The sequence below is a fragment of the Lissotriton vulgaris genome, chromosome 4_1 (assembly GCF_964263255.1).
Source record: "Lissotriton vulgaris chromosome 4_1, aLisVul1.2, whole genome shotgun sequence".
Lineage (NCBI taxonomy): Eukaryota > Metazoa > Chordata > Amphibia > Caudata > Salamandridae > Lissotriton > Lissotriton vulgaris.
This window is the reverse complement of record NC_141691.1, coordinates 736,783,814-736,809,677: the sequence shown is the minus strand read 5'-3', so window position 1 is coordinate 736,809,677 and position 25,864 is coordinate 736,783,814. Positions and strand designations below refer to the sequence as shown.

Sequence of the window (25,864 nt, the reverse complement as noted above, 5' to 3'; positions counted from 1 at the left end):
ACACGCCCGCAGTCTGCCGGCTAGTAGGCGACCAACCTTGTCCCCTCCCTCGTAATACCGTTGCTTGAGCGCTAGCAGGGAGTGTTCCGCCTTGTTAGTGCGCAGGGTGCGGAGTTGCCCCCTGAGATTGGCAAGAGCTCTCTTTGTCGTCCGTGTGGGGGCTTCTCGGTCTCGGGCCTCCGCCAGCTTGATCTCACTGGCCAGGTCAGATTCCATCTTGAACGCCTCCTTCCTCCGCGCCACCGCCAGGGAGGTGAGGTGGCCCCGAATGGTGGCCTTGAAGGCATCCCAGACCGTGGGAAAGGGCAGGTCAGGGGTGTCATTAACGGCGAAATACGAGTCTATGGCGTCACGGATGCTGGCGACGTCATCTGGGTCTCGAAGGACACTCGGCGGGAGCACCCATCTGCGTTCGCGAGTGGCACGAGCCTGGGGGTCCTGCAGTAACAGCTCCACGTGGGCGTGGTCCGACAGGGAGATGTCGGATATAGCGGCAGCTAAGGAGTCTCGGGCCAGTTCAAGGGAGGTAAACAGATAGTCGATTCGGGAGTACGTCCGATGGGAATGTGAGTAGAAGGAGTAGTCTCGGGACCCCGGGTTGTGGTAGCGCCACACGTCCACTAGACCCAGGTCCGTAAGCTGCGTTCTGAGGGTAGAAGACATTGCTCCCGCGCCGTTAAAGGGGGCGCCCGCGCGATCCAGCTCGGGGTCCCAAACAAGATTGAAGTCTCCGCCCAGGATTATATTAGCGTCGCCCGATGGGAAGTGATCCCGCAAAAGTGTCTGGAGGTATTTGTCCTGCGACTGGTTGGGCGCATACACACATCCTAGAGTGAACTGTGCACAGCCTATCTGTACCGTGGCTCGGAGGAAACGCCCGTCAGTGCTTTTAAAGGGTTTCACGGGTCCCCGCCTAATGCCAGCCCTACAGAGGATTGCCACCCCCGCTGTCTTGGTGTCAGAGGATGCCCAGAACTGTGTGGGGTATCTAGGGTGCGCCATGCGTTTGATGTCCCCCCTGAGAAGGTGTGTCTCCTGGAGGAGAATAATGTCTGGGGAGTGGTGTAGGAGGTAGCGCCATATCTGCCTTCGCTTGTTGGGAGAGTTGAGCCCCTTGACGTTGAGGGAAAGGACCTTCAAGGGTGTAGGGATGTTTGCTGTCATAGCACTAAGGGGGGTTGGAGTCGCGCAAGACCCGGCCTAGCAGACCTCCCCTCATACAGGACAGCAGAAGCGTCACCTCGTCTCCAGCGCGCCAACCCCCGCAGGACCCACCATGCCACCCCTCCGCAAGCGCAGGGAGAGAACAGTAAGAGAGGGATGTGTAAGGGGGAAGTAGGAAGAGAAGAGAGAAAGAAAAAAGAAAAGGCGCAGAAGGGGAACAGAACCAGAACAGGCCAACGGGGCCAGTGTACAGTGTCCCAGGTACCGGACATCCTCTACCCGAGGGTTTGGACGAACTCAGGAATGTCACTTCCTACGGGACAAAGGGAGGGAGCGGAGATCTGGATAAGTAGTGTGGAATCAAGTCGTCTCAGAGGCCGTCCACCCCGCTGCCTCGAGGTAGTCCGGGGGGTGCGCCGGGCCGTGGGGTCCATTCAGCCCGGTCGGGCGCCCACGGGGTGCTGGGGCTCGGTGATGCGATACTCGGCCTGGAAGAGGCAAAGGGTGTTGTCCATTCCCAGAACAGTGTGAACAGGTCACCATGATGCTTGAGGGCAAAACCAAGCGCCCAGTTGGCAAGTGCGCGCTCAGGGTAGCTTGAGACACGACAGCAATGATCAGCGGCCTTCCGGCGTTGAGGGGCGATCCCCACCCTCCGAGCCAGAAGCGAGGAGTTGGGAGGCCTGCTCCACGCGGTCGCCCTCAAGGGAGCGGATGTGTGCGATGATGTCCTGTTTGGTCTGAGAGGCAGAGAGTGCGTCCACCGGAGGGGACCGTCGGCAGGCGCGCACAGTGGACCAATCTGGGCGCGGGGGGCCTTCTCCGAGCGGGGGGGGCGAGTCGGGCTGTGGTCCGGGGACTCCGGCATGCCTAGCAGGTGCGCCGCTTCTCGGTAGGACCTGAGTGCCCTACGCTTGCCCTTCCACCTGAAAATGAGAGCAAAAGGATGGCCCCACTGATAGGAGACGTTGAGGGTCCGGAGCCTCTCGGTGATCGGGCGGAAGACCTTTCTTCTATGGAGTGTTGTGGGGGCCAAGTCCTGGAAGATCTGGATCCTGTGGCCTTCGTACCGCAGGTCTGGATTGTCCCTAGCCGCCTTCAAAATGGCCTCCTTCTCAGTAAAATAGTGGAGTCTAGTGAAGATGTCGGGCAGGAGGCCCGCTTTTCCTCCCGCTCCAAAGACTCGGTGTGCGCGGTCGAGGCGCGGCGGGGGGGCGTCCTCCTCGCCCCACACCGCCTGCAAGAGCAGGGCCACGTAGGCCATGGTATTAGTCCCCTCTTCTCCAAGTGGCACACCCCGTATGCGAAGGTTGTTGCATCGTCCCCTGTTTTCCAAGTCCTCCTGCTTGATCTGGAGCTGGATATGTTGTTCTTCAAGGGTCGCCACTCTCCGCCAGATCTGCTCTAGGTCTTCGGTGCGGGAGTCGACCGTTTTCTCCAGGCCATCGACTCGATCGCCGAGGTCGGTGACTTCCCTGCGCATTTCTTTGACGCAGGTGTGGACCTCCGTTCTGAGGGACCCAATCTCAGTCTTTAGATCAGCCATGAAGGAGGTCATGAAGGCCTGTGTCACCGGTGGAGAGTCGGCTGGCGGTGGGGGCTTCCCCCCTGATGATGATGAGGGGCCTCCGGAGGATGGTGGCGAGCCCGCCTTGCCCCACATAGAAGCTACTGATGCCCCTCTGGTCGTCGTGGGTGGGGGGTCCGGCTTGGTCCCTTTGCCGCGGGTCATGGTCCACTCGTGGCGTCACAGGGCAGTGGGGGGCAGGATCGGCTTCCACGCACAGTCCCCGGGCCGGGGTGGGGGGTGCTTCGAGGGAGGTCGCGCTGGTGCCCAGTGGTCCAGCTGCCCGGGTCCCACGATCTGGGGCTCAAGTCACGATGTAGGAGATGGCAGTGCGTGCCGCAGCCCTCACAGGTCCGTAGCCAGGTCAGTCCGCTGACAAAACGTGGGACGCACTCAAGCAGGAGGAGTCCAGAATGTGGGGGGGCCGCTGGAGCGGGGGCAGATAGCGCAACCGGGGAGGCAAGGTAGCGTTGAGGCAGGAGAGGCGTTAGGTGGGCGATGGCTACAGGTGTCCCACGGCAGGTCGGGCCTGGGGCCCACAGGCGGGGGGCCTCCGAAGTCTCTTGGTGAGGCGCAGTCTCTCTGTCCCACCAGGGTCAGGGCCTACCCCCAGTGCAGCGTCCAGCCAGCCCCATCACAGCAGCCGAAGAGTGTCCAGAAGGGCCCCCCGGGCGTCCCAGTTCCCTAGCAGCGGGAAGCCCAGCGCCGGGGAAAGCAGAAGGCAAAGGCTCCCGGGGTCCCTGTGTGTTCGCGGCAGGGTCGCTCAGTCTGCGGCCCACCAGGCTTGGCAGGGCCGGGCCGCAGCAGGGAGGCGGCCAGAGGACGTGTCCTGTGGATTTGGGGCCCACCAAGGCTCAGGGCTCGCTAGCACGCAGCGACCGGACTGCTCCTCAGGTCGCTGCCTACGTGTCCAGGGCAGCCGGGGGCACCAGGGGGCACTCTGGCAGGGATCCTCTGTAAGCGGGATCGGCCCTCCGCCGAGGGGGGAAGATGGCGGGAAGACCAACCGCCAAGCCTCGCAGTCGCCGGACCCCTCTGGGAGGCGGCAGGGGGGGGTGGGAGGCGGCGCGCTGCAGCTCACCGGGTGGGTCCAGCGACGGGCGATGGAGCAAGGGCTCGTGGGCAGGGGCCTCCGGCGATTCCTCGGGTCTGGGCCTGCTTTTCCCGCCGAAGCCGGGGGCTCACGTAGACGCGGCGTCCAGGCCGCCGCTGTGTGCCCCGCTTGTGGCAGCCCGGCTCCAGCCGCTCCGGCGCGACTCCGCCGGCGACAGGCTGGTTCCGCTGGTGCAGTGAGGCCGCGGGTGGGAGCAGGGGTGCTCCGGAGCCTCACCCGGGACGCAGTGTCGGGCCTCTCCCCGGGAGCCAGTCCAGACGTGCCAGCAAAGGATCCACGGCAAGATGGCGGCCAGCGGCCGATCGCGGGGGTCCCGGAGGCCGGTGCTGCAACCGCTGAATTCACCACAGCCACGGCTCGCCGCCAAGAAGAGTCACCAGCAGGGTCGGTGGTGTACTGGGGGTCCCCAGAAGTGGATGCCCCCCCGAAACTACGCAGAAACAGGCTAATTAGAGCAGCGGGGCGACGGAGCTCAGTCGAGACACGTCCGCTCACATCGCTGTCTCGGCCACGCCCCCCACTACCCTGTTTTAACAAATCTTCAAACCTCTCACATTCCATCATGCAATGTTTAACCACACATCCCTATTTCAACAGCTCCCAAGGATAGAGATGACAGTATTTTGTTCTCTTCAGCCATCAACAACAGTCACAATAGATTTCATAGCCCTTTAACCTGTGCCTAATTTAAAAAAAAGAAGTGTCAGGCCCCTTGTCAGGAGGTCACTGCAGCTTGCTCCACCCATTGCTCCTGCCAGCACTGCCAAAGAGAGTACAAACTCAACTACTAATCAACACATCCTTATAAGTGTGACAATTCAGACTACTCCACGCCCTAAAGGTACAAGAGTGGTTTGGGTGGTAAGTATTATTCATTTTCGATGTATATTGAATTAATAAACAACTGTTGTTGTGCTCATCTCTAAAATAGATAGACCGTGCCACTGCGTGGCAGTGTCATATGCACAGGTGTCGAAAATCTAGTGCCTGTGCCTAGCACCAGAAACCAATGGCTCAAATTAAGCACAGCATTAAACATACTATTTTGACACAGACTACAGTCACATGCTCCTTGCTCTACATCAGGAAGCAAGGCATTTTCAAGGCTCGTTGCTAATTTGTCTTCCCAGCCTTATAACACTGGAGACCTTGCCACCGTTGATTGTTTCAGTCTCAAGAAAAGCACAAAGTATTCTATGCCTAAACCCTCATAGGGAGCCGTGATTAACCAACAATGGAACCCACTATGGTCTTGCCAATTGAATGTAGGTAGAAATGGGGGGGGGGGAAGGGTGATGTTCCAATAGATTTTGATATAGATATCATGCCTTCTGTGGCAATTGCTTTTGTTTAGGCGGATGTCACGTTTTCACAAATTTTAAATAATTAATATTATTATATAGTTAAAGCTCATTGCTACGCTAGCCAGGTTTCCCAGTGCTAAGTAAACTAAAGGAACAGATAATTCAAAAAGAAGGTCTTCAAGAATCTGTGAGAAAGACAAAAGGATTTACAAGATCTCATGGAGGCAGGTAGCGAATTCCATCAACTTGGACCCAGATAGGTGAAGGACTCACCTACCTGTCTGGCCCTCCTAAATCTTGCGACTGTAGAGAGATTACAATTGCTTGAGCAAACGGATTCACTGAGACAGTAAGGTGTCACCAGGCATCTGCGGTAGAGTGGACCAGAGTTTGACAAAGTCCTATGCACATACCACTGCGCTTTAAATGTAACTTGCTTCTCAATCGAGAGCCAGTGAAAGTCTCAGAGACGATTAGAGGCAGAAGAATGCTTGGGAAGATGGACCAGAAGCTGGTCAGTCGCATTCTGGACTACCTGAAGCCTTCTAAGGGAACCCATAGGAACCCATAGATAGAAAATATTACTGTAGTCCAGCCTAAAGATGTTTATTGCCTGTATTACAGTTCTTTGGGCAGTAATAGGGAGCAGACAAATTATTTTTCTTAACCACCTTTGGATGCCAAAACAGGTGGAGGATACCCTGGTGATTTGATGATTCATCAGAAGTTTATTATCCAAAAAAAAACATAATGTTCTTAACAACAGAAACAGGGGAGGGAGAAGTCCTCAGAACATAAGGCCAATAGTGGGGGTCCCTAAGATGAGGTTGGTTACCCACCAGCATAAGTTTAGAATTATTCCTGTTCATTCGAGTTGCTACTTTCTTGAGGCAGAAATTGAGAGTATCAGAGCTGCAATCTTCATTGGGAAAAAGAGAGAAAATGATTTGGGTATCAGTAGCTTAGGAGAACCGAGTGAGTCTACAGCTTTCCACCACATTGGCAAAGGGGCGCATATAAATGTTGAAAAGTATGGGGCTCAAAATCAAACCCTCATGCACACCTGAGGATAGAGGGCATGAGCTTGAAGTATGATAGGATCAAGGCCTAAATAACTGTCCTTTGGGCCGAGTAAGGGCGTATCCAAAGATCAGTTTTGGCCATTTTAGAATGGCAAAACAAGTCAAGGCTACTTTGGTCACCTGCGGTTTCATTGATAGGTTGGACTCCAGCCAGAAGCCTAGGTTCAGGAAGAACGCCTAGTGCTGAGGTCCCCAGAGCAGAGGGATCTTGCCCAGCACCATTACATCAATCTTAAAGCCATTTAGTTTTAAAGATTTGGCATTCATTCAGGTGGAGACAAGACCCAGGCAAGAGTTCAGTGCCACAGAGTTGTGATACTGAGCAGACGACAAGGAGAATAGGATTTGGGTGTCATCCACTCTCCTCTCCTCATTTCCATTACCAGGGCATACATAACTCGCATGTCAGCCCGGCCGCGCGCAGTGGGCACACCGAAGGCACACCAAAGGGAAGCCCGTCTGCGCCCGTTCGCGCCAGGCCGTCGCCAGACATGCTGCCAATCTTACAAAACCAAAACATACTTATGACCGGAATGAGCTTTTAGAATTCAGGACGCTGTCTGTTAGGTGTCAGGTCCACGGTTTGGGGGGTTTAGAGGGTCCCTTTAGCTGTAAATGCTGTGGCTTCACATCCATTATCCCTGTAGTTCCACACGCCTGCCCCCCTTCCCCAGGCAAAAGTATGATTATTTTCCATCTGAATTGTCGCTCCCTAGTCAAACAGGTGACGTCTATAATCTTTTGGAAACTGAATCTCCTGATACCCTTTTTCTAACCGAGATTTGGCTATTTGAAGATTCAGTGGCGATTCCGGGGCTGGCACTCCCAGAGTATTATGTTATTCATACCCTTAAAAGAGAAACGAGAGGTGGGGGCATTGCGGTTATTGTCAAAACCGGCTATGCCTGCACCTTCATTAAACAGGCCATTTTGGGCTGTGAATGCGCTTGTTTTAAAATTGCTTTTAATCCTAAATATACCATGACTGTTTTACTGGTATATCGTCCCCCGGGCCCAGCCACAGTTTTTAGGGAAGCCCTTGCTGAAACAGTCAGTACTTTGTCAGTCAATACTTTTGATAAACACCTTGATGTGGATGTGGCCAATCTGGTGGCAGATTTAGCTGCTTGTCAGCTCGATCAGCGTGCCTCTGGTCCTACACATTTGGCTGGGCATCTGCTGGACCCTGATTTTTCTAATATTTCATCCCTCACAGTAAAACCGCCGGTTTTGGCCTGACCACTTTTTAGTCCCCTTGTCTATTCAGGGCACTGTACCTGTGTGCAAATTAGACAAACCCCTCTCCCTTAAATGCCCGTGGCACAAATTAAATTGGGATCAACTCCAAGCCTACCTTTCTGCTACTGTTCCGGTATTACAAATGGATCCTGATTAGGCTAATTTGGCCTTTTCGGATTGGATCAATGAGCTGCTGGATAAGCTGATCCCAGCTAAATGCTCCATGAACCGCACCTCCAAATCTAACCCGTGGTACAATTACAAATTAGCTGTGCTGCGGAAAACCTGCAAAAAACATGAAAGGTTTTAGAGAAGGGACTTTGACCCGTTATCTAAAGATCGCTATTGGGATCCTGTAAAGGTTTATCATAAGGCTATCCATACTGAGCGCGCTGCATTTTACGCTAAAGAAATCGGTAACAGCCCCAATCCCGCTAAGAGTATCTTCTCAATTGTCTCAGGTCTTAAAAATCAGAAGGGGGTCGCTGGCCCACTGATTACCTCGAACAGGCAATGCGAGGAGCTTACCTCAAGGTTTTTTAAAAAGGTAGAAGACATCTATAAATGTTTTCCCGCAGCGAAAACTGCCTGCCCTGAGATATAATGGCACGATCACCACCTTAGAGGTTTTCCCTCAGATTCAGCAGGACCTTTTACTTGCCCTCTGCACTAAAATAAAGTCAGGCTCACCGGCCGACCCACTGAAACCTGATCATTTCAGGAAAATGTTACCAACTATTTCTCCTCTCCTAGGTCAAGTGATCAACAAATCGCTCAGCTTAGCTGTTGTGCCCACAGCATGGAAACAAGCTAGGGTGATACCATTGGTCAAAAAACCCTAATTGGACTTAAAAAAACAGAACTTCAGGCTAATTTCATTGCTTTCATTGCATGCCAAGATCACGGAGGCATATATTAACTCCCTTCTCTCAGGCCACTTGACCTCCAATAATACTCTAGATCCCCTGCAAAATGGCTTTCGCCCTGGCCATAGTACTGAGTCGGCGCTCCTGGCGGTGACAGAGCATCTCTGGACAGCGATGGGGGCAGAACAGACATCGGCACTGATCCTTCTGGATCTCAGTGCCGCATTTAACACTGTGTCCCATGCAATCCCATCGGTGGCCTTGCTTTGTAGTGACTAGCGTCATTTCTCTCTGATAGGACTTATCAGGTGTTTGCTCCCCCTTTCTCCTCGTCCACCTTCCCGAGCACGGGGTACCACATGGTTCTTCTCTGAGCCCTCTGCTCTTCAATTTGTATGTACAACCTTTGGCTGTAATTGCCTGGCGCAGAGGACTGACTGTGGTCTCCTATGCCGACGACACTCAGCTGGTGGTAGCCCTCTCGAGCAACTCTAAGCATGACGCCTCTAAGTTTCAAGGATATCTTGCTGCAGTTGCCGGGTGGATTACAGCTAACTGCCTCCAGCTGAATGCCAGCAAGTCGGAAGTGTTGCTGGTGGGTAGGGATCATGGGTTATGGAATGAGTATTGGTGGCCTACGAATCTAGGCACCCCCCCCTAAACAGGTTGTAAAGAACTTGGGGGTTTTGGATGGACAACTCTCTCAGTTTCCAGACCCAAACGAAGAAGGTGGCGGGCACCTGTTTCGGTTTGTTGCGCAGACTTAAACCTATTTTGGGTTTCTTTGATGCCCCGACCAGACAGATCATCATTCAGACCTTGATTACATCTAGGCTTGATTACGCGAACTCTCTGTATCTGGGGGCTAACAAGGTGGAAGTACACAGGTTACAGAGAGTACAGAACGCCACAGCAAGAGCACTTCTGGGTCTGCGCAGAGTCTGTTCGGTAACTAACACAATCTGCCGCCTTCATTGGCTGCCTGTGGCTCAACGGATTGAGTTCAAGGCTCTTTGCATAGCATTTAAAATCTTGAAGTTCGCCTCTCCTAACATTTTGACTGATTTGCTCTCTTTTTACTTCCTCTCCCGTCAGCTTCTCTCCATGGGCCAACATTTGCTAGTGGTCCCTCGGATTAGGAGGACTCGGGCCATAGAGCGCTCCTTCCGGGACAGAGCGGCTATTCTCTGGAACTCACTGCCCCTCCATATTCGAGGCCTCAGTAACTTCCTCGGATTCAGGAAAGCTATCAAAACTTTTCTCTTTCCCACTGTGTAGGTCGCTCTGGTTCCCCCCTGCTTGTGGTTGCCTATTTGCTGTTAGCGCGGAACACCTCTTGGCTGGCGCAGCTGTCGCGCTCTACAAATCTTTCAAATAGAATAGAATAGAAATCTGCATAGGAAAACAAGGTGATATCGCAACTTTAAACCAAGTCAGCTAATGAGCTTAGACTGCTGTTACACTGCTCTGTTCCTTAACTGTGTAGAGCCTCTCTTTTGCTATTTTAATATATTTTATTTTAACAATTATCATTGCAGTTCTTCTCACCCGCACCTGCTGAGGTCTCGTGATTATGCTGGAGTTGTGCTGTTTATTCTTTTAATTTCTATTTTTATCATGGAGCTAATGTTTGTGGGCATATTGTGGCAGGTACCCCACCCCCCCTTTCGAGGGATTCCAACTTCTGTGTATCACATTTCTATATGTCTATTTGTCAGGAATATATAGCCTATATTTCTCTGTAAAATTCAATAAACAAATCCCCCCTCTCCCCCTAAAAATATATTTTACTTGTGTCACACTTTGTAATATTTTAAAGGACTCACTTGCTGCTCCTTACCCGGTCCGCTGCAGCTTTCTTTCCTGACTGTGCAGAGGGAAGTGGAGCTTTACTGGTTTCATTAATATACTTCCAGCTTGGTTAGCAGGTTAGTTGTCAGGGGGCAAGGTCCATAAAAAGAACATGGATGGTCGTACGCGCAGTGCTTAGACTGCCAGTATACTGCTCCGTTCCTTCACTGCGCAGAGCCTCTCTTTTGCCCTTTTAATCTTTTTTATTTGCGTCGCAATTTGTACTATTTAACTTAACTTACTTGCTGCTCTTTTCACTTTCTGCAGCAGCTTTCTTTGCAGATTGAGCAGAGGGAAGTGGAGCTTTACTGTTTTTATTAATACACTTCAGTAGGTTAGCAGGGTCGTTGTCGGGGGACAGGGGGGAGGGTGGAATAGTCATAAAAACACATGGCTGGTCAGACGAGTGCAGCGGGTGCTCCGCTGGCACACCTAAGGCAAGCCTGTCTGCGTCCGTCCGCGCCCGACCAGGGCCAGCGGCCGCTGGCTGGCCCGTTTCAGCCAGACGTAAGGTCATATAATGCACATTTTTTAAAAACCATTACAGCTGGTTTGTAATGTACGGTGTCAGGTCATTAACCCTTGGGTGAGCCCTTTTACATGCAATTGCTGCAATTTTGCTTGTTCCGTTCCTTCTGTGATGAAAGTCACACTCTACAACACTCACCTGCTAACCTCTCACTGATTGAAAGGATTGGTAGACTTCACAGTGAGGGCCTTCAGAGGTGTAACATCTGAATCAGATATTTATCTTCTTCATTCTGAACTGTTGTTCTCTCCCTAAACACCAACATTTATTTATTTTCTATGAGCTTATAACCCGGATGCACTACTTCTTACTGAGATCTGGCTACTAGCAGGTTCTCTGCCAGATATAACTATGGCACTTGCTGCAACTTTTTCTTTAGTTAGGACAGATAGCCTAGGCAGAGATATTGTCATTATTTTTTTTAAAAAGTCTATAAATGTTAAATTGAAGAATTTGTGGTACCAGAATGTGAAGCTCTGATTTTTACACTTTTTCTTACTTCTAAATTTACATTTTCTGGGGCCTTGCTTTATCGTCCCCTGTGGCATGTCTGAAAGTGGTGTACCTACCTACCTAACTTATTGGCTACTTACATTCTGGAAATGCTGACATTCCTGTACTTGGGAATTTTAATCTCCATCTTGATGACCAGAAGAGCAACCAAAAATTCCTCTTTCATTGAGAATTTAGGCATTCTCAGTTTGACACGTTGTTTTTTAAAACAGATTTTATTGTCAGATTGCAAATATTATGCAGGGCCCTGCATTCCAGGCAAAAAAACACATTACATCATCCAAATGGAAATCGACTTTTCGTATGCAAGTACAAATAGGCTACAGGAGGATCACATTAAACTGGAATCCCCCCCCCCTCCCCACTTCCCTGCCCCCACAACTCCCCTCCCCCCAACTACCTCCCCCCGAGTCGCACAAACCCACTAGGTTCTACCCACTCGCAGTGATAAGAACAGATGAAAACACATAGTCACAGTATATGCACACCCTCCTTCCAGGCTCCCAATCCCCTCTCCCCGTGTCTATCCGCACCTATCATCCCACCCCAGGAAGATCATCCTTCTCCACCGGGGGTTCAAGCCATAGGCCCCTTTAATCCGCCCAGTGCTTCCAGATTTTATAATGTTTCCGCGGGCATCCCCTGGCCACAAAGATCGGCTGTTCCAACCCAATACAAAAAGCTAACCCCTTTTTCCAAACAACCACAGACGGTGCTTGTGTATTCTTCCACCCTTTAGCAATGTCTCTTTTTGCCAATGTAAGGGCACGTAGCATCAGGTGTCTCTTGTAAAGATTACCCCCCACCCCCTCCATAACATGTAGCAGGCAAACTGCGGTGTACGGGGAAGCTCCCATCCCAACACCTCAGACATACAGGCCAGGACCCCCTCCAAAACCTATTCAGGGATTCACAGCTCCACACTGTATGTAGAAATGTCCCGTCCTCCCTATTACAACGGAGACAGACCGGTGAGGCAATCAACCCAGCCCTCCACAGCCGAGCCCTGGTAAAGTATACTATGTGTAAGTATTTTAATTGGATAAGGCGGTGACGCATTGCTATGGCCGCACCCCTGGGGGCGGCCAGAGCCTCCATCCAGTCTTCCTCCTCCAGCTCGCCCACATCCGCCTCTCATAGCTCTTAGAGCCTCTGCAGCGTAGAAGAACAGTGAGTGACCAGTGCCTGGTAAATGCGGGATATTTTCTTTGTCTCTAAGTCTCCCATAAATAGTCTCGCTTCCAACGGATTGAACTCGACTAGACTGGGTGATATTGCATGACAAAACTGGAGGTATCGAAAAAACTAGGAGCGAGGCATGTCAAATTCTTCCCGCAGTTCCTGAAAGGACTTAAGAGTCGTACCCCTCAGCACGTCTCCCAAGGTCGAGATACCTATATTGTCCCATCCCCTAAAGCCCTGAAACACCGCCAGACTGGGCAGCCGCCCATTGTGCCATAGAGGAGTTACTCCGGTCAGGATATTCCACCATTCCATCCGGCGCAAAGCCTGCCGTCAGTCACCACACATATTGCGGGGCATCTTTTGGACCCCCATCTTCTCTAACATAAAGGATTTGATGATAGACCCACCCTTTCCGCCTTGCTGGTCAGACCACTTTCTGTGCCTTTTAGGGTCAAGGCTCCTTCTCCTTTTTTCTACCGTATAACTCTAAATCGGATTTTAGGAATTGGTCCAAATTTAACATTTTGACACTGAATGAGCAGTTGCTTAGTTCTAAGTCTACTTTACAACAGGCTGGTTTGGATCAGCGGCGGGACACCCCTTTGCTGGGGCAGCTGTGCGCTCTACAAAATTAGCTAACATAACATCAAGCCACAATGCATTACTGGCTCACTGAGGCTATTGATGTTTCTGTGCCAACTACCAGCAAATGGGCAGGTACAATTTACTCGCCAGCCCCATGGTTAACGGACATAATTAAATTAGAAAGGAAAAGCTGCAAAGTGCTGGAAAGATGCTGGAGGAAGTTGCTTGCGGAAGAGGCCAAGATCAAATATAGGGAGTCTTTAAAAGGTTATCATGTCCTTTGTAAGTCCATTCGTGCCACATATTCTACAGAGAAAATCACTAATGCCCAGAATTGCCAGACAACTCTCTTTAAGGTGGTAAAAGATTTATTGGACGCTAGAACTATCTCTCCTGCTACTCTTCTTTCCCATAGCCAATGTGATGAGTTAGCTAATTTTTCGTATTCAGAAAGTGGAAAACATTCACTCACAGTTGGCTAAATGCAGGTTTTAACTTTATAAGGATACTCTGAATTGGCCTTTGGTGGAGGCTAATAATCCGGCTTTTGGATTTTGCATCTTTTCCAGCTGCCTTAATATCTATTAATTCAGGATCTCCGCTCAATCCCTTAACACCAAATAAGCTTACGTTACTGGAACTGCCCTTTTTAACCAAGATATCGGAGCTCCTATATTCCTCATTGAGAGAAGGGTTCGTATCTCAGAGGTGGAAGCACGCCATGGCCCTTCTTCTTCTGAAAAAAGCTAATCTGAACCCTTGTAGCCTTTTAAACTACCGGCCCATCTCTCTGCTACTGATCGTCTCAAAGTCTTGGGAAATGTCTTTATTAGTAGAGAAAGATCTCATTCAACTGTCTCCCAGCATCACATCCTAGCTTCTGTTTCCCCATTTCATTTGACATCATACCCGTCTGCACAACATGTATAACATTCCAAAGGCATTTATTACAGCTATAACAATAGCATTCATTTGGACATCACCTCTGGTCTTGATCCAGAGTGTACTTTGAGGGGTAGGTTTTGGAGCTACAATACTGCGTCCCATTTCACCACTGGTGGTGGTCCATTCAGACTTTTAAGATAGAAGAACCAGTTATTAAATTTGCTATGGGGTACATTTCTCAAATTGGCCTTACTTAAGAACTGATTGATAAGACTGTGTTTAAGAAGAGTACAGGATACTGAGAAAGAAAGTGAGAAGGTACAATTTGTTTCACCACATCAAAGTGCATCCTTTTAAAGAGGGTGACCTTGCCAGGATCAGACTTCCTGGTCTTGTTTGTACAGGTCAGTCTAGGTTTTCGGATTCCACCCAAATATTAGCTGTTAGTGAGAGATTCATAAGAGTTGAGTGCAGCAAATTGTAGTGTAATAATAGAATTGCCTTGGTGAGCAGTATTAGTTATTAATTCACTATTAATTCAATTGGTTGATTACTGGTAAGATAGTATTTCTCACTTGGTACCATCTTATCTTCTGATGCTCCTATGGGTTGGGTTGATGGATGTGTCCCAGTGGATGAGGTTGGTGTTGGTTAGTGGGGAAGGGGATGGGAGGAATGCATGTGGACGGTCAACATTGGAATATACCTTTAGTGGGACAGGTAATGGAAGGACTGAATGTAGACGATCTACAATGTATGATTATGCTTTGAATGGGGGTACTGGAGGAGATTTTATGTTGGTCCCAAGAGGCTCCAGACGAGTTTCCTGACAACCATCATACCGGAAGGATTATGTTGAATGTTAACAGTTTACTGTTTTAGCTTTGTGTATCTTATTTGAGTGTGTTGTTTTATATTGTTGGTAATTCCTATGATACATTTATGAATATGTCTTCTATTTTTGTCCTTTCCTGTAGCAATGTAGTTATGTTTTGTTCCTCAATATATAAAGGGGAAGATTTCTTATGCCATGGTTTTCCCCTTCCCTGTACTGACTGGCATGTGCCATTTAACGTTACATTATGCTTGATGTGATGGTTGTAGGGTTCTGAGATTGTTAGCTGAAGAACCTTTGTGACCAGTGCAGCTGACATCATGTTCAGGAGATATAACTTGATTAAACCATCTTATTTGTATCTCATCTTTTGTGCATGGGTATCTCCAACTTAACAAGGACATTATAATAATTTTTGACCATTTAATTTAATTCCTTGAGTGTACACAGCATCTCATATTACTTTTGTGTTTGTCATCATACATACTGTATTATTCCTATTTTGAATAAATAAGAAAAGCTTACAACTAAAAGTTGTTCAACAAAATGCCATTACCTTTAAAGTAAAAGGAGCACAACAGACAAATCACTCAGTAACAAAAAGCAAGGGTTTTTTTACAAATAATTGTATCTATGTATTTGTACCCATAATATTGGAATGGACTTGTAAAACATTAATAATGTGTCCACTGTAAGAGGTTTACAACATCGAATTGACATTTATGCAAATACTCCATAGAACATAAGTAAGGATACACACCAGTCGACATTATTTGAAACTGCTCCTATCCAGTCAAAGAGCTCCTCTGCACTGCATGATTCTTCAGGTCTTCCCTTATGGTCTAGATTCTGCAGCACAGGACATGGCAAATCTCTTAAAGTTCTCATATCCATTTTTGGACAATGCTCCTTTGTTTCATATTTGGAAAAGTATGACTTTATCATTGATTCAGCTGCACCTTAAAGAACACAAAACATAATAACAGAAACTATGTATGTGTGAAAATTGTCACAGCATTTCTCAGTCTGACAGTAACAATAATTCAACATATGCTCTTTCAACAGATTTCTCTCATATTCAATATAGATGAAAGGATTGTGGAATGCACAACGAGGAGCAGACTTGAGGTCTCCTATCCCTGGAGACCCTTACAACCCTTGAAGACTCCATCCACCACCTTCCTAAGTGGCAGACAGAGGGCTAAGGGGCAGGCCTCCCCACCACGCTTAAAAGTGCCTCTGCAATCCAGCAGTGCAGGACACAACAAGGAGCAGACTTGGAGTCTCCTACCCCTAGAGACCCTTACAACCCTTGGAGACCTCATCCTCCACCTTCCTAAGCGCCAGGAGGCTTGGCTGCAGACAGCTGGCCAAGGGGGTGTGGCTTCCTGCATCGCACTAAAAAGTGCCTCTGCAATCCCAAAGCATGGGACACAACGAGGAGCAGCCATGGGGTACCCTAACCTTAAAGACCCTTACGACCCTTGGGGACTCCATCCTCCACCTTCCTAAACCGCAGGCCAAGGGGACGGGCCTCCCATATTGCACTAAAAAGCGCCTCTGCAATCCCGTGGGACGTACCCGAGCATATGGATGGGCCCGTCCTGCGCCCGTCAGTGGCAGGAAGCAGCATGACCACCCCTTTGGATTTCTTACTTTGGGTCTTCATCCTCTGCTTTGCACCATGATCATCTCTTCCTTGTTACCAAAGTACTTTTCCTCTAATACAGACTTCTTCAGTGCTTTTAAATCAAAAGTGTTTGAGCCTTTGGAAGAGGAGTAATCAGGCGGGCATCACCTAGTGACACTGGGGGAAACTCTGCTACTGAGTCCCAGCTCTCCCATTCCATTTTTGTGTAATAGAGAGTGGCGACAACGGGGGGAGTGGTTCTTTGTGTGTACTGTCTCCAACCTGGCATTGAGGAAAGTTTAGACTTTATTAAGTGTATGCTCAGCCCTGTGTTTTTCTGAGGTTACCTTCTTGTGGGGGCGATTACGTTTGGTGCAATTGCTCCTTTCTAACCCCAGTATTATTGTTTGAGTGCCAGAGTTTGCCATTACTTCTCAGATTATAAAATGATAAAAGGAAGGCAGCGGAAGGGGTCCCAGCATCCTCAAAAACAAAAAAGAAGTCCCTATCCTGGGTACGTGGAAACTGCATAATTGACAGAATTGGAAATGAACTATTCGAATGAGAGAACATTATTAACCTAACTCCTCCTCTAGTGGTAATGTTACCAATCTTACTACAACTGCGCCCACCAAACAAATCCCCAAATGTTTCACAAATCCCAGGTGTGCGTTGCATCGTTGTTGGGGGAAGAATGTATTGCACCCCCTAAATCTATTGTCAAAGAGGAGCCCCTGACTAAATGTAAAGAAGCAGTAATCGAGTGTTGAAAACACTTCTCAATTCTTTGTCCTCATGTTGATTTAAACGAGGGGTCTCATGCTGATGCGACCAGTGCTACAAGTTTGGAGTGCTATTCAATTCTTTGATGTTTAATGGGTGTAATTGGGGATCCAAGAGAGCAGGTCATGTTCTGAAGAAGGCAGTGTAGAGATTTAGGGAGAGGGAACGTGGGACACAATACTCCCATCGTGTTAAAAGTATTGTTTTGCCAGGTGGTGAAAGGGTGGGAAACCACTTGAGCAGCAACCATGGGGGCCAAACCTTTTGCTACATAGAGCTACGTCCCAACAGCTTCCATCCCACCCACCCCAGGAAATATTATCCCTCAGATTATCTCAAACCGCCCCCTAAACCAAAGTAACAACCCTAGGTATACGGGACATCAGTCTGGTTTCCCATGGGTGGGACCCCAAAGGTGGGAGTCAGGTTAGAGTGGAGCCCAGGAGCCATGAGCATATGTGTCCCTTCCTTAGAGAGTTCCATATGGCACAATCTAGAGGGATGGCATGCAACACGTTTTATATTCCCAGGCAGACAGGGCATCATCAGGCCACAATCAACCTCACCCAGATCCCCAAGTTGACAGTAAGTGCCTGGGAAGGCCATGAATCAATTACCAACAAAGTTACACACTGGTTCAGACAAGTCCGCAATTGCTATTCTTTAATTAAAAGCAACATAGTGGGTGTAGAAAGGCTCTCTGGCTCCGACGACCAATATGAGAAGGTGAAGGTTTGGTTCTCTCATACGAACATAGTTGCTATAGCCATAGATTCACAATTTATCCCCTAAGCTAATACCTGCATCCCTTGCGCCCGGCAGCTGATGTCAGTCTAGACAAAGTTGGTGTTGCTCAAGCTATGAGAGACACAAATAGTACACATAGTACGGAGACCACGCTGGTGAAAGTTACTGATAATATCAGGGCGCTGCTGGACAGCGGTCAAGCGGTACTCTTGGTGCTGCTTGACTTGTCCGCAGTGTTCAATACCATCTCCCACCAAACTCTAATTGGGAGACAGAAGAACATAGGCCTTAAAGGGAATGCCCTGAAATGGATGGATAACTTTCTGTCCGAAAGAACTCAAACCATTCACCTTGGCCCCTTCCGCTCAGGGAGTACCAAAGGGCTCATGTCTGAGCCCTACTCTTTTCAATGTTTATATTACCCCTTTGGCAAGACTACTGAGAAAGTTGGGATTCTGTCTTATATCTTACACTGACAATACCCAACTTCTTCTTTCCTTTGACAAAACTAATTCCAACATTCAGACCACCGTTGCGGAGGGTATGAAACCTATTGCGGACTGGATGAAGGATAATTTCCTCCAACTAAATGCAGGAAAGTCAGAAATAATGCTATTTGGAGAAGCAACAGTTAGATGATCCACTAGCTGGTGGTTGGAGTTTCTAGGATCTGCCCCTAATCCAAAACCGGTGGCAAAAAACCTGGGCGTCGGAATAGACTAGGAACATATCTCCACAACAGTGGGAGCCTGCTTTCACAGTCTCAGTCTCCTTAGAAGAGTTTTCCCCTTTCTACCACTCTCCACTCGGAAGACCTCGGTACAGGCACTGGTATTGAGCCGCCTGTACTACTGCAATGCTCTACTGATTACAGCTAATGAAAGCTCTTTGAACGAAATGCCGATCCATCCAGAATCGAGTCTCTCCCCCTTCTCCATAAATTGCACTGACTACCAGTGCAAAAGAGGATCAAATTTAAGATCTGCTGTATGGCTTACAAATCGTTAAACAACTTAGGTCCCAGTTACTTAAAAGACAAATTTCTCGGGTACCTGCCCTCCAGACCTCTCCGTTCCGAATCCAAAGCACTGCTCCAAATCCTGCGCTTCAAAAAAGCACGAATGGGTGGCAAATCCTTCTACCACCTGGCCCCACGATACTGGAACCAATTCCCTATCCCCTTACGACAATGCACTGACTATCTGAGGTTTAGAAAGATGTTAAAAGCGACTTTATTCTAATTTGTATCCCCTTGGATGCCTATAGCTGTCAGAGCGTGGAGATATCTTGATGGGGTGATTCAGGCGCTTTATAAACAAATAAATAAATAAATAAAATAAAAATATTAGGTCCTCAAAGGCCCTTCCTTGACTGAATTTTGATGCCCAGGAATGTTGGGTAAGGGAAGATAAATCTGAAGATGGCCGGTCCAATCAGGCTTTCGATTCTGAAAGCTGAAGGGGATCCCATAAATCAATATGTACAAGTCATTCAACGTTTCCTGGGTGGCCTCTTGCGAGTAAAGGAAAGGGTGTGCATGCAAATAAAATTCAGGATGCTGAGGTAATGACTGGAGATCCCCTCTCCGTGACTTTGCCCCAGCTGCCATCACTCAAAATATTGTTGTGGAACGTGGCAGGGATTTCCAAACGGCTTCCTGAAGTGGAATGGGGCAAAGTTGTGGATTCCCAAGACATCTGCCTCTTCCAAGAGACATGGTGTCTGTCCCCCATGCACAAGAGTGGGTTCACTTCCTATAGCATTAATGCGGAGTGGCAGTGGTAGACCACCCAAGATGCTGGGAATTTGGGCCCTTCAGTGAAACATCAGGGACATCTCTATTAACTCCCTTGATGTTATGGCAGTTGGGCTTGAGCTCCCTTCAGGGCTGTCCTTAAAATGTGTTAATGTTTATAATAAAGTAGGAACTAGCACTGTGAAGACTGGAGTATTAAATTTGCTAGAGCAATCCCTTTCTGAGCTCACGGGGAATGGCCTACTGTTGGTGGCTGGAGATTTTAACATCACATTTGAGCCCCTAACAGGCACTCCTTCTGACTCAGCACAGTACTGGAAAAAGCAGTGAGGCATCACATATTTAGATTTGCCATGTTTGAGAAGGACCCCTAAAGCAGCCCAACCCAGGCATTAGCACTTATGTTTGATTTTGACACACAAGCTACAAATGGCAGGACCCTCTCAGACTGACAAGGTAGAACGGCATTCAATAAGCCGGGCCACCATAGTAGAACTAACTATTGGTTGATGTGAAGCTGTGGCCAGAAGTTTTAGACATGCTTGTGGTGGACAGAACCGACAGCCACCATCATGTGCTAATTCTGACCCTTTTAGATAATTCAGTTACTAAACCAGTACTCAGGAAACATGGATCTGAGTGGCCATTTCCCAATCAACAATAATCCCATTAGAAGCCTATTAGATGGAACTGGGTGGTAAAAATCCTGCAGTATTGGAGGAAGCCTGTTGAATTTTTAAATCAGATTCTCTCGTTTTTTGATTGAGCTATGCAACATCCATTTTCACACCTGCCCTACTTTCAGCCCCGGCTCTATCCTTGACACAGCACTTGCATAAACATTGGTAAAGAATCTATATTAGGGTATTGTAGGCTATGTATACATGCGGAGTCAGCGCAAAAGAACAGCTGGCATCTGTGCGGGGTTTTTCACAGAAGGGTAAAGCCTCAAGTAAAGTTTACCCAGATAGCATATCTTGTTGAGCAGCTTTAAGATGCGATGATTGCACAAGGCACCAAGGCTGTCGATTCTTACTGTTACCTCATTTGTGTGTTTTTCCTAAAGCTCTATTTACCTCTGGGCGTCACTTGTTTGTGATCTTTTGCTATAAAAACCTGTGTAACCATCATTTAGTGCGCTTCCTCCTTGAGTATCTCTATGGTGCTTACCGGATGAGGCCCCATACATGAATGCTAATAAATGATCTTTGGTTTGTACTTCACTCCAGTGTCAATTCCTCCTTACTTGTTAAAGAACGCGTGGACGAAGGGTGACCCTGCACCAGTGGGTTTTAAATAATCTGCTTCCGCAAGCCCAAGCAAGAGTGGAGAAAGAGGTAGAACTCCTGTCCCAACTCCATGTAGAGCATAGGAGGGTGGCAATGAGCTGAAGTCATGAGTCCCGTTTTTTCTGAAGTCAGGGAACTGCTTGGCAAAACGTGAAGAGGAGGGAAGAAGGGGTCTAAGTCTACTTGTTGGTACAATGGCTAATGCAGATTAGATAAAAGTGAGCTCCTAACTGCAGTAAAGAATAACTACAGCATAGATACAATGAGGTTTAGAGTCCGGTATAGGTACGTTCTGGATCTAGCCAAAAAGGAGTGGGAGAACTCCATGTGGTTTTCTCTACATGAAGCCATGATCCTAAAAGATAATACATCTTTTTGGAAAACTACAACAATCTGCCTTAATGACCCCAAAACTGAGCTCGTTTTTTGTGTTCAACAAAACAAGTGTATGGCCCATTTTAGTAAATTGTACATATAAAGAATTAATGGTGAGGAGGGTGATAGGGTGTCAAAGATGATTCAAGCACCCTTGGGCACTCATCAAATAGGACCTTGGCTGTGATCGATTTCTGTGTTCCTGTCCATATCCCGGGTCCAGACTGGCTTCCCAAAGAACTGTACTAAGTGTACCCAGAAGTATTGGGCCCATGCATAAATATCTTAACCAACCAACGCCATCCTTTAAGATCAGATATCTCCTCCTCATTGAAACTAGCCGAGATCCTTCCTATTTATAAAAAGAGACACCAGGCAAACCCTGGGAACTATAGACCCATTAGGGTGACCGACTCGATCCCAAAAACTTTTACAAGCAGGTGCTGGTGCATCTGCAGTATTGGATCTCAGAAGAGGGTGTCCTGTCTGATTTGCAAAGCGATACCAAAGGGGATGATGGACGGAGCGTTTGAGCAAATCAAACACTCACCCCCAGTCAACTGATCTGGGTTTAATCAATCACCATTCTTTAGCTCACTCCACCACCCCAGTTCAGACATGGCCATATGCAAATCAGTCTGACCCTGTGCCTCATGGGAACAGTCCGGCCCGAACTGCCAAGCCATGTCTCCCCTGGACCGGAAACAAGCATCCTGGGACCAGTTTCAAATTCATTATCCTCATCAGCCAGGTTATCTTGAATCCAGTGGTAGAGTGAACAAGGGACCCACATCTGGGCATACCCTGCCAACTTAGGGCGAACAAAGTGATACCAAAGGGGATGATGGACGGAGCGTTTGAGCAAATCAAACACTCACCCCCAGTCAACTGATCTAGGTTTAATCCTGGACCGGAAACAAGCATCCTGGGACCGGTTTCCAATTCATTATCTTCATCAGCCAGTTTATCTTGAATCGAGTGGTAGAGTGAGCAAGGGACTGATTTGCAGGCAGGCTTTAGAGCCAACATTAGCACTCTAGGTCAGGTTTCTAGGTTTTCTTGTATGTATTGGAGGGAGGTGTTAATCAACAAGGGCACGTTATTTGTGGACATTGTTCAGGTACAAACGGCCTTCAATCGGGTTCAGAGGGTGAAGACCCGGAAGGTTTTGGAGAGAATGGGCATTCATGTTCCTCTAATGAACATCTTCGTAAGGATGCATGCTGATATGACCCAACTTAGATGGGTAAAGGATGGGCAGGTGACCAAACCCTTTAAGGTAGACCATGGAGTCAGACAGGGATGTGTCCTCGTCCCCGCACTGTTCTCCCTTTCCATTGATAGGGTTTTTGAGCACGTAAGCAGGGATGGGGTGACATGCCCAAACTTGGGAGAAGGATGATCCTGGCCCTCCTCTTTGCAGACGATAGTCTGTAGATTTCGAAGTCACCGCAGGAGCTCCAGCTTCTGCTCGACCTCTTTAATTCCTTCTGCGATGAGCTAGCTTGGAACTTAATAGCTCCAAGACCAGGTGTATGTTTTTTTTTCAAATCGCAAGGAGAGCCGCTGCAACAGACGTCAGCTAGTGGGAAATACCTCTTTAGACTGGGTAGTGGACTTAGATTACCTTGGTCTCAGGCATACACCCAACTTGAGTTGGGCCCCTCAGTTGGAGAAAGCCAACTTGCAACCCCCTCAACTAGCCAAAATTCTTTGTCATTCTGTATCTAGAAGGGTAGCCCCAGCCCTTGAAATTTACAATGTATAGTGCGTAACTATGGGGTAGTTCAAATATTAACAGTTTAGACATTCTGGAAAATAGGTTTTTGAGATCAATACTTACCCTTCCCCCAACCACTCTCCTCACACCAATATATTTAGACCTTGCACAGAGAAGGATTTAGCACAAAATGTAATGCAGACTTCTCACTTTCTGACATCAGCTATGGACTGCCTCAGCCCTTGGATCATATCAGGAAGGCTTAAGTGACCTCATGGCCCCCCAGTGTGCAGAGAAGATGGTTCTGTCACTACTGCAGAAACTAGGGCTGGGCAACTACTGGTCCTTCCTAGAGTTGATGTGCCTGTTAACTTGAGATAGGATCAAGAACCTCTATTGGGAGTTGTAGCTGTTGAAATTGTGACACAGTGGAAAGGAAGACTAACACTAAATTTCATTGATGCAAAACACTGTGCGCGCTATGGGGCAACCACTGACGAAACACTCCACCCCTAGCTTGTAAGCTGTATCTTCAATTTAGATATGGTACCCTCCTCGTTGAAGCATGTAGCTCTAAATGGTATGCAGTGGTTGAGGTGGATGACCAGTGTCCAGAAAGCAATGGGGTTGTGGAATCATTGAAGCACATTTTATTCTTCTGACCTTAATGTCACAAGCTCCAGTTCAAGTGAATTGTGACCCTCTGTAACAACTTGGGCACCAGGAGGTATTTAGATGCTCTTAGAATCTTTCAAACCAACACAAGCAGAGTACTTGTGTTTGGTTTGGCAATATATCTAATGGCACTATGGTTAAGGCGCACTAAACATCTAGATAGTGAGGTAAGTAGTTAAGTTCCTGTTTTGTCTGTGGGCATTATGTTCATGTCTTTTCAGAGCAGAAAGAGAGGCAGGGTGCTCCCAAACAGCCGCAAACACACCAGATCAAAATTAATTTAACATGTATGTCTGCACTACACGTTCTAACTCTTCTCCGTGTTAGGGAAAAACTTTAGTGTTTGCGTTTATTCATTGCAATTTTAACTATTTTGGGAATTAAGAAGAGATGTTTTAATATGGCTCTTAATGTTGGAGAAATCGGAACTGCACTGGTTATTTTATTTCAAACAAGAATTGTGATCTGTTTATCTAAAATTTGTACGGTATAGGAATTTGAAAGAAGCTTATTATTCTGTTTACTGCTAACACATGTCGCCGGATGCCCTGCCTTTTTATGATGTCATAACTGCGATTTTGAATTCTGTGTTCTATAATATTGTATTTTTACCTATTTGACCGTAGTTTTTTTGAATATGTTTCTTTTTTATGTAAAGTAGGTACTTTTATGATCTAAGAGATCAAACAAAGATAAATATGAAAAACTAAAAAACGGGAGTTTCCAGTATATCCCGAATCAGCACTTGGATAAAAGAGAACCTATTTTGTTAATCCTTTTATTCTTTTAAATCTACTCCATCACCACTGGTGGAAAGTGAACCCGAATAACTACTAAAAATAAAATACAGGTTAAATTTGAAAAGTGATGACAATCAGAACATCAAGAGCAAAAGGAAAACTAAGTTGACACAGGAAAAGATTAATGGGAGCCCGAATGGCATCCAAGGGCAGAAAACAGTGTATATCAAATAAATCTATGAAATGCAAATCCTCCCATTGTTAAGCAAAGTATCCTGGGCCTTGGTAGATGAAACGGCTCTCAGTTACTAGGGTCTTAAAAGGGCCATTTGGTGAAGAGAAAGCAGTTCACCTAAACTAGGCATGCATCTCTAACAATAAGCATAACAGAACATTCCTTTCTTTGATGATGTCGTCTGGGGTCTGAGACATATTGTGACATAATTTACTGGATGCGCCTCGAAATCAGAACTCTACAACACACACACCAAGCCAGAAAAAATCTTTGATCGATATGAAAGGCAATCTGAATAAGGGAATAATAATCACAGGTAACCCCTGCAGAATGTGCAAGACGTTAGAACCAAAAGATTAATCTCAGAACCTGAGGACCTTCATTCTTCAACAGCCGCACATTTTTCATCAAAGAGAAAGATACACTCGCTTGCTGACAAGTACAAGGTGGCAGCCAACAGTAGAAGATGGAGACCTCCAAGTGAACATACAGCTATGGTAAAGACAGCTCACCGATCCAAATGAGGTTGAAGCTCTCTTTTGGAATAACAAATAGTTATGAGGGTCATGCAGTCAATTTTCCTAGATTATGTACCTCACCAAATCTTTGTATACAACTTAAACCTGGGGTGACAATAGGGATGTTTATTGAAAACCATGAGGGGCATGGCTGAGCCAAGTCAAGATGGCGGACGTGTCTGCCTGGAGCTCCTCGAGCAGGCCTGACAATCGGCATTCATCATCCCCTAAACTATTGGGAGGCTCTATTTCGACGCTGGACTGCAGGCGTCGGCTCCGTTGCAACAGTTTTCTTCGGCCTCTGGTACCCCGCAGGGGGAAGAAGATGCCATGGTCGCCCATACCATATCTGACAAACTGGACAAAGTGTTGGCTGCTATAGAGCACTCCAGGATCACCATGGAGGACAGATTTGGGGCCCTAGCTACGAACCTTAACCAGCAACAAGATAATAACCAAAAGCTTGCGGATAGGGTTAGAGATGGGTAGAAAATCCTCTCTGCTTTCCAACCACTCATACAAGACCATCAGGCAGAACTGAGTGATCTTCAGAGATGCGTAACACAGTCGGAATGCCGGACAAACAACTTGGAAGGCCGATCCCGGAGGAGCAACGTTCGGATTTTGGGACTGCCGGAGAGAGCGGAGGGTTCGGACTTCATCACTTACCCAGAGCC

General features: G+C 47.7%; 1 protein-coding gene across 5 annotated transcripts in view; it reads right to left on the bottom strand.

Annotated features, from left to right (window-relative positions):
* The window catches only part of RPP40 (ribonuclease P/MRP subunit p40), a 498,013-nt gene that overhangs the window by 135,989 nt on the left and 336,160 nt on the right, over positions 1-25,864 (bottom strand). For 3 of the 5 annotated variants that reach the window (XM_086965034.1, XM_086965036.1, XM_086965038.1), the window contains one exon: positions 15,480-15,678. In XM_086965034.1, coding sequence (XP_086821160.1) covers positions 15,480-15,678 — 199 coding nt within the window. The remainder of the gene's footprint in view (positions 1-15,479; positions 15,679-25,864) is intronic. The other 2 variants (XM_086965035.1, XM_086965037.1) reach the window with 1 other exon arrangement.